We start from the raw sequence: 9,689 nt of genomic DNA on the forward strand, positions 1-9,689 counted from the left end.
GGCGGTTTGAAAAAACTCGTCGAGTACTTTAGCTTGTGATTTATTTTTCTCGTACTTGGAAGCAAACAGTTGTGTTACATTTTATATCAATTACGTTAACTACTGTCGCGTCAATGATATTTTTTACACTCGAATCTACAGCAATTTTTGACAGATATTTACAAATCGGTAATTCAATCGACGTTGGCTCGGAAAATTCTATTCTGAAATTTTTCGTTACTCCTTTAAGGCTACCGCAGGACTTTTCCGAGATTTCGAGGATCTACCGAGGTGTGATAAGAAGATACCGCGGCATCGCGAGAGCGACGAGATGAGCGCGAAATTCGAGAAGAATGAAGGAGAGCTGAAAGCCCGGGTGGACAAATAAAAGCAGAAATATCATTTCTCGCAAACTCGCGCAGGTCTCTCACTTTTCCGTTAACGACAGAGCTTCACAATTATTCCGTAAATTATACCTCGCTCATTTTTGCTCTCTTCATCATTGTGTTTTTCATTTTCACATCATTTCTTTTTCATTTCGCAGGATCTTACACAATATTCCAAGAGTCTGTCGTAATAATTTTCACCAGTGCTTAGACGTAGATTTTGTGTAGCGCGAATTTTTAAATCCTTGTTCACTTTGAGCGAAATTCCTTATTCCTTTCACGCTGATTCCGTCAAAATTCAAAGGTCAATTGGAATGAGCCGATATCGCGGATGTGCCAACGCACGCACACTTAAGATATATAATATATGTACAGTCACATACGTATATATACAGGCACGAATGATCGACCGTATTGAATTGAAATATACGGTAGAAGGGAATTTTTATTTATTTATTTACTTTTTTCCTATTTTTCTCTCAAGCCCCGAGGAAATATAAACATATTCTACACCTTTTTCCCCGTTTTCCCCGAGTTTTTCACCCTGGAGTTTTTCAAAGCGGCGGTCTTCGCGAAGCGAGAACTGCTTTTCGTTCAGGTGAAAGGTTCGGGAATCCCAGCAGATATACGGTATAAATAAACCTATGTACCATCGGCTGGTTTATTTCGGCGAAGACGAGCTCCTGGAGGAGTTCAGATTTCCCGACACGCACCTCGCGGGTCCGAGCTAAAATGACGCCCACCCGATTTATGCGCCCCCCTTTCCCAACGGAAGCCGCGCCGAACGGTTTATTCGATAAATATTGAGCGGGCACGTCAGGCACGGACGGTACTACATAAAAATACCGTGTATAACCGACCCTTAAGGATTCCGGTAACGTCGCTCATGCCCAGCTGTGCTTAAAGCAAAACTGCAACCCCCGACGCACGCTACGTGAAAACGAGATCGCGGACAATGGGAGAGAGAAACATCCGGTCGGATATGTCTATGGATATAAATATAAGTTCGCAGTATTCTTTCTACACTCGGCAGAGCTCTTCGCTTTTATCAGAAAATCGTGGTGTGGAAGACGGATAAAAATTTCATGCCAGACTCTCAAGGATCGTCGGATTTTGTACGTTTGTAAAAAAAAAAAAAAATAATACTCTGCGCCGATGAGAGATGGATTTTTAAAACAGTGTTGATGTTTCAAAAATTCAAGTTTCTTTACTCCAGTTTACAGTTTTGAATTTTTATCCACCTTGGGAAAGATGGTCTGTATTTTTGAAACCGTGATTATGACATTTGGGTGGATAACTTTATGTCCGGTTGTACAAGCATCGTGAAGTTTTTGAATCGAGGGGATGTGATAAACATCGGAAAAATGACGACGACCAGGAAATTCTTGGTATGTTGAAGTATAGGATGAAGAGAGCTTTTGAAGAAGGGTGCTGCAAAAGAACATGCCGCACCTTCCTAGAGCTTCTAAGCATATTAAAATTCTTTGGTCCACGTTCCCGCGGCATATAAAACCTTAATGCCGTTAGTAGATAATAAAGATGGCAAAGTGTCTCTCGATTCGCTTCAAGATTTAATAATGACCGAGTCAGAGTCTTTTCTCCGTTCTTACAGCCTGCTGCTGGATTTTATACGCACGGCACCATAAGGATCGATACCTACATTAATTTAGGAAGAATTCGCGAGGCACACGTGCGTGGGCATTTTAATTCCCGCGTTTTCAGGACCCCGGAATTCAAATATCCCTTTCTCTTCGGTTTCGAATAGCATTGCTCCTTTTCTTCGTCGAAATCTCCTAACGAAAAAAAATCCTCATATCGTATGTCCAAAACTAATGAAAGACGAATGTTCAATTCCGCGTATCTTGAGCTCACGTCTCAAACGCGTTGTGTAATAATCATATTTCTCGACACTGATGCCGTAGCGACTAATTAGCGGTTTTCAAATATTCCCTCCGTTACGTAACGGCTACGATGGAACCTCATTTTATATGTACATTTCATCGGGAAATCCGAGGAGAATTATTAACTCTAAAGCTTCAAAAGCGTTTGGAAATCCAGTCTTACCGTTTCTGTTTTTCGAAAATCATTATAACCGACGGCGTAATTATCTCGACGGTTATTATCGCCGAGGGTAAGAAGTCCCGGATGCTGCACAGCTGCAGAGGTTCAAATTAATAGTAAGCTCGTCGCAAGGGACGGAGTATTGTGGCGTTTCTTTTATATCCGTGACCCCGTTGCCTCCTTATATTCGTTATATTCGCGAGTCAAGAGATGAGACCCGCGGTCGATGCTAAAAGGCGAGAATCGCGCAGTCGATATTATATTAAATAATAATTAGCCCAATTTTCATCGTCAAAGAAACGAGATTTTTCACTTTTTAATTATTTCTAAATCCAACCTTCGCGTTCAGAATATACTTCAACTTTTTATCAGCAGTGAAATCAGCCCCTAATTACGTTTATCTTGAGCTCCGATTTTCGCACCCCTTTTCATCCCCAATTGCAAAGGTTTACAAAATTGGAGAAATCTTTTACTCGCTTCCACCTGAGAATAAGAATTGAACAATTCAACTCACCGATTCTTATGACTGGAGGAAGCGACACGGCAGTTGTCACCAGAATAACGATGATGACGTACTGCAACGCCATTTTGTCCACTTGGTAGAATATCACAGAATTCGCGCACCGTCACTCGCGCCACCACTTAAGCTGCATTTTAAACCCCAGCCTCGGTTATTCCCGGTCGAAATAAAGGAACCGATAAAATTAAACCACGAAAGGAAACTGCGCACAAAACGTGAGAAAATTAAGAAACTCGGGAAGAATTTTTTTTTCTCGATAAAACCCGACAATTCGCATCACCAACACTTGAACTTCGAATGGCACATGCTTAAACCGTCGACTTTATTCCGTTGAAAACTAGACAACCGCACACACCGAGCATTGTTCCTTCTTTGGTGAAAAAGAACTTGGCATGCACCCTCGAAGACATTCACCCCGATTCCCGACGTCCGTCGCACCTGAAACAGGGTATAATTCATTTGAAAAAGAGCGAACAAAGTGAATGAGAAATAATGGGAGGAAGAAGCTGGGAAAAATAAAGGTATGGAAATGTATTAGCGAGTTGAATTAAAACAGCTGGCGAGGGGATCTTAAGGCCATTAGAGGAGCATATCCGCGTCTCGGAATTTCCATCGTTCCCGACTGATCTTCTATTTCAAACTTTCAAACAATGCGCCCTCCCCCCTCTTACTATTTCCGATCATAGTGCATACCTCGTAAGATACAGATTTGCATACACGCAATTACGATTAGATTGGTAGAACAATTACCGCGTAAAGAATTTTATATCGAAATACACAAAGCAGTGCATAATGCAAACCCACCGAAGCTGATAATATAAACCGTGGGTTTTGCTGCACTCTTGTATAATTTACATGCGAAACGTGGACACAGAGTTGGGAAAAACCCCCTCCAGGGAAAAATGAATACAGTCGGACGGTGGGTATGAAAAACAAGTTAACAAAAAAATGCAAAAATCGTGTACGTCGCACGTGTGAATATAATTATTCAGCCCGTATGCAGGTATTCCGTAACAACAGTAACAAAAGCAAAAACAACGCGGCATCAACAACAACAACAACAACAACGACAGGGTGGCGTGCAATGAATAAAATATTTCCGGTTTGGGACCGGTTGAATTTACACGACGAGCGGAGAAGTGCGGCCGGAAATTCTCTACTCGATCATTATTTTTTTCTTCGCGTATAAAATAGGGGCGAAAAGCGGGGAACTTCGCTCACCGCATGCTGAGGGAGTCGCTGACTATCGCAGTGGGCGTATTTAACAACCCCCTCGGGGGTGGTTCAAGTCGGAAAATGTATCCACGGGCCGAAAATACACGTGTATTTAATTACGATGACCAGGAACGAGACGACGCCTATTCTTTCAACCCTCTCTTTGTCTTTTTCATCCAAATATCGCTCCATTAATCACATTTTGGTGTTGCATTATAATCCGCTCCGTATTATTATCATCTCGACCACAGCTGCGTAACTGTTGAGCTTTCATCCGCCATCGCTGATAATGAGCCTTTGTCCGCCAAACCCCGACTCCCTCTGTTTATGCGTTTCAGTTTTCATCCCAACACCGCTGCTGGATCAGAATTTTATAAACGAAAAATATCATCGTTTCCGTAATTTATTCGCAGCGTCAGATATTTTCTTTAGATTATTTTTCAAATTTCAGATCGAAAGTGAGAATGTTTCGGAAAATTTATGCCGGGTTTAAAAATGAATCGAATCATCAGTTACGTGCAATTTTTCGCATCAGAAACGGGAATTGTCACGTGGCGTACGGGATTCGCGTAGCGGTTTACATTTCATTACGTCATACGAGTTCTGAGCAAACATGTGTTGTTTATTCGTTCACAACCGAACGCGTTCTATGCCATTCGATACATATATTTGCGATATGACAACAGAACGAAATCTGCGTAGAAAATATATCCCGCATCCGCATATGCTTCTCCAATTGACGAATAAAACGTAAGTCTAACAAACGTGTCTAATCGTAAGTTTTTTCAGGCGTATAAAAATTTCGCAGATCGTCAATCTTTCCCCGATTAGCGAAGATTTTATCGGACCGTTCGATTTCCCGTTTCCACTATTCTCCTCATTCATCGGAGTCCGAAGAGTACCTTTGAGCGAGGTTCGCCAGGTCCGAATACTTAATCCCTGAGGATTTTCCGTTCGCGAATCGCGAAGAGATCGCGAATTGCACGGCAGGTACTTTTACAGTGAAACTTTTCACCCGGCTTGTTAACAGTCGAATACGTGTGCCGAAGCGGCTCAAGTTCAAAGTTCCCTGGCAAAATAGGTATGCCAACATAAAACGGCGGGAAACGGCGAACTGATATGTAAGGTACGTAATCAAACGGCACGCTTGAAGCATCTCGGCGAACGGGGGAAACAAACAACGAATGCGAGTTCGCGAGGGACGAGCAGGGGGCGAAGTTACCCCGTTCCTAAATTGGGTTAGTTGAAATCCCTTTACGGCAACTCTAATAGCGGGGGCGTGAGTGGCATGTAACTTGCCCTCAAGACCAGCCACCATCGGCCTTACGTACCGTCAGGGCACCCGACTCCCAACCAACCCCTTTGCCACTGGCCACTCGAACTTCTCTCGGCAGCAGCAGCACGCCGGAATCGAAAACCAGGCGTGGCGAAGAAATTGTCCAATTTTTTTGCTATCCAAATCACCTATTTTGCGCCCTATTTGTTCGAGAAATTAATTCCAAGTTCATCCCTTATTGAATATCTCGAATTTTTAGAAAACATTGTTAGAAAACTGCCCCCAAACGATTTCGACGAGGGTATAAAAATTTTCTGAACTTTTTTCTCTTTCTAGTCGGTTGGATGTACTTTTTCTTTGCTTTCTCACGCCTCAGCTTTCCGGCGGCTTGACGCTTGAGGGAAGGCTTAGAGATAGAGAGGGTGAAAAAAGGAGAGGCCGAAGGTGTTCAAACCCTCGTAGAGAATTATGCAGCGTAAACACAAGGGAGTCGGTGCGTCTCGCACGGATAGACGCACACCAAGGCCCCCTAATTTTTGATATTAGGGGCATATTCAGGCGGCGCAACCGAAACAGCCTCTCCTTCGATATTGAATTTATGTTAGGCCAGCCTCGGGGCGGAAAAAATGCGCTCCCGAACCGAGAGGGTGGAGAGATTGACGGATTCTTCGAGACGTAACACTGGATTCTCCTTTTCTTATGGCTCCGATCGACGCGGCTTTCGGACCCAGAAGTCCTATTTTCACGGATGAAAAACTCGCGATTTTCAAAACACGGAACAAGGATCAGGGGCTGTTTTTTCGAGGTTCGCAATAACGCGAGAGTCAACGATTGATCCCCTCCCCTCTCATTCGAACTTCGTATACCCGTTTCTATTTCTCCCCCCTTCCTGCCGCCCCTGTTCTTATTTTCTCTCGGAATTAGACCGGGTCGAGAAAAGCTTGACGGGGTTGTCGCTGGCCTTTGGGAAACTGGGGGAAATCTAATCTGGACCTCGTGTTGGGAAAAACTGCCGCCGCGTGCGCGTTCCCCAACCTCGCACGTACCAACACAAACTCAAAACGACACTTTCGAATCTTTTTTGGGCCAGTTTTTCGAGCCTTCGGAATCCACGCGTGTCCGCACGATTCATCCCTCCGGGATCGGACGAAACGCGCGTCTTCCGCGCCCCGGAACTCCGTTTTTATTTTTTTTTAATATCGTACCCGCTGCTGTTTTTTTCAACGTCTGCATCGGGGGAGAGAATTCGACGCGGGACTTCCTCCGGAGAGAAAAACACCGTCCCTGGGATGCACGTCATCCGAACAATGGACGGGAAAGTTGAAAGTTTCGAACGACTTTTTCAATCAGGGTATTATATGTATGTATAGTTCCTACAGAGTATCTCGTGTCTTACTCTCAGGCTCCTAGACCGCAGGTTTGTTGCTCGTCGAAACTTTTTTTTTTTGTCCCCAATGCATCCGCCGGATCTAAGCAGTTGGTTACATCGGCGGGGTTGTATAATTGCATAATTTCGTTCAGGCAATTGAAACGAGGGAGAAAAAAATAGATAAAAAATAAATTTACCCTTTTACGTACTTATTTTCACACATATCCTCGTATCCTTGACACTGTAACGGCTGCACGCAGCCCTCCGTCTCGGTGGTTTTAAAAGTTTTAAAAACCGACAATCATTATATCCTCTCCCTCGAAACAAGATTTAGTAACAATTACGTAAGAATATTATCGAACATTACTGATTCAATTAGTCGCATAAAACGCGCGCTTGTGTTGCAATTTCCACATACTTGAAATCAACCAACTTCCAAGCATCAATCCGTACGAATTCCGAAAAATCTAAAAAGGTGTAACTTTCCCCCCTTTATATTTATTTATTTATTTATTTATTTTTTCTTCTTCTCTTCCCTCACCTCACTTCCGGTTCCTCGGCTCTCCCGATAACTGGGGGTGGCGAATACGCACCCTTGTCCCCCTTTTTAAACACGCGTACCGTCGTTCGCGGGCGACGCGCGGTCACTGCTGCCTTCCCTCACCAACACGCGTTCACACCGACGCCCGGCGTCGGGACGCCTACCCCGCCTGCGCACCCCGACCGAGACTCGTTTCTGACTGCGTTTCGGCCTCGGGGGTGCGAGACGCTCCGCCTCTGGGTTAGTGGGCATCCGCGACCGCTGGACGCCAATATCCTGCGAGCAGAGAGATCCTTCGGTCTTTCCATTGCCGTTCGAACATTCTTATCTCTATTTTTTTCGAACCGTTTTTGCTACGGGAGAGTCCGGAGTTTGGATATTCTTCTTCGGGACGGTCGGGCCAAGGTTACGGAATTTGATTCCAACCAAACTTTGGTCGACTCGTGAACTTAAAAATCTGCCAGTATTTGGATATGATTGAAAATGTTTTTTGCAACATCTGTAGCACAATTTTCAGCTCTACGACAACTTGTTAATTTGCTCTTTCGGTTCGATGATGATAAAGCAGAAATCGTTGAATTCGATTTTTTGAACAAAGAAATTTTTGAACAGCTAAATATAAATACTAGAGAATTCAGCGATTCGTAGTTTTATTTATTTATTTTTGTTTACTTTTTCTTCTTCTTACCTCTTCAGCTCTGCAAAAATTTGCAAATTTAATTCTCGATTTTTATCGTCAGGCCGAAGTCCCTGAATTTTATTTTCACCCGCTCTGCTCCTTTCCTGATCTTAGGAATTCGGAGACCTCGATATGTATAATAAGTGCAGAATTTTCTTCAGCAAAATCTCATAAAAAAATGTATTGCTTTTTAGCTTTATGCAATTTTCAAGTGACGAAGAACCGTCCTACAACCGAAGTAAAGAACTCGAAGACGAAACCCGACGACCCGGCGACGCTGAAACGTCGTTGTCATTCCTTTATACCTACTCCCGCAGTTATTCTCGTTCTAGCACTTGATGAAAATGCTGCAACTAGACAGTAAACTTCCCCGCCACTGTGTATTTGCCCCATCAATTTTTACCCCTCTTTATATTACTCTTCTTCCGTTTCCTCAATTCCATCCCAGGTCTAGGGTATAAAACGACGGCGAGTCGATTTGCCACTCGGTAAATTTTTGCTAAATAATACGATAACTTGCGTAATAAAAATCCGAGCGACATTGATTTCCCTCTAATTGGTCCTTCACTGTTGAAAGTTTGATTAATTCAGCCTCGAATTCCGTACACAAAACTGAAAAAAAAAATTTTCAAAAACTTCGCGAAACTTCGTTTCATCGAAATCTACGCTGGTCCAAATCTCCGGCGATACTTTATCGGATAAAATCTAGCATCGATGGATCCGGGCGAGGATTAAGCGATCAAGAATATATCTCGGATTCGCCGAGAACGGCGCGCGAATCATCTCTGAACGTGAAAATCCCCGACCCGGATGCTCTCTTTGTGGGCGATCAAGTAAGCATTGAACGCACCGACGAGTCGTCGCGATTTAGCGGCCCGAAAGTAATTCCGTCTCTGTCTCTCTCCCCCCCCCCCCCCCCCCTCAGCAGCATCCGCTCTCTGGAAATAATCAACGGGAATTAAACGGTGATTATTTATCCATTTGTCTATGCATTCGTTATTTCGCTCGAAATAATTCCGCGTTTCGCTTGCGCACCGGGTCAATTAACACGGTTGCGGTCTGCGTGACCCGAGTACAGTTTCTGTTGAAGGAGGAAGTCGAACCCTCCCGGCTATCCGGGGGGAAGCCGAAACAAAGTTCCGCCTTCGGAGCTTCGCGGCTTCCCAACTTCAGCCCGCAAATTAAGGTTGTGTTAATTTTGGTTGGAACGGCGACAAAGCGACTGATAAAAACTCGAAATTAACAATAATTAAGACTCTCGCTATATCTCTCTTTCGCCGGCTCCGCGCTGCGTTTAATCGGGCTAATTTCCCGCGGCGGCAACTCGCCCGATGCATCTTTCTCATCTCGGCGTAACGCCTCGAGAAACATCTCGCGAATCTCAAATTATGCCCGAGAAAAAAAATAATCCAGAATCTACTTACCCGCGGATGAAATTTCGCTCCGCCTTTTAGCGACGTTGTAAGTGGAAAGTCAGGAGAATTGAAAAAAAAAGAACAGTTTAAACAATCACCGTTAATATTATTTTCGTTTTCGATCTTAATTTTGCTATAAGAATATCAGAATCGGATGAAAACACCAGCGTTTCGTGACACAGGTTTTTTTTGTTTACTGTTTTTTATAGATTTTTAATCGCTGAACAGGAAGAAATACTAAAAAGAAA

At 43.7% G+C, this 9,689-nt stretch overlaps 1 protein-coding gene across 7 annotated transcripts in view; it reads right to left on the reverse strand.

The window, feature by feature from the left end:
- LOC124224723 (glutamate receptor ionotropic, kainate 2) overlaps positions 1-7,433 on the reverse strand; it is an 89,947-nt gene extending 82,514 nt beyond the window's left edge. For all 7 annotated transcript variants that reach the window (XM_046636903.1, XM_046636910.2, XM_046636907.1 and 4 more), the window contains exons 1-2: positions 7,016-7,433; positions 2,941-3,384 (exon numbers count right to left, since the gene is read on the reverse strand). In XM_046636903.1, coding sequence (XP_046492859.1) covers positions 2,941-3,013 — 73 coding nt within the window. In that variant the 5' untranslated portion in view covers positions 3,014-3,384; positions 7,016-7,433. The remainder of the gene's footprint in view (positions 1-2,940; positions 3,385-7,015) is intronic.
- Positions 7,434-9,689: the final 2,256 nt, after the last annotated feature.

This window comes from Neodiprion pinetum, chromosome 1 (genome assembly GCF_021155775.2).
Source record: "Neodiprion pinetum isolate iyNeoPine1 chromosome 1, iyNeoPine1.2, whole genome shotgun sequence".
Taxonomy (NCBI): Eukaryota; Metazoa; Arthropoda; class Insecta; order Hymenoptera; family Diprionidae; genus Neodiprion; species Neodiprion pinetum.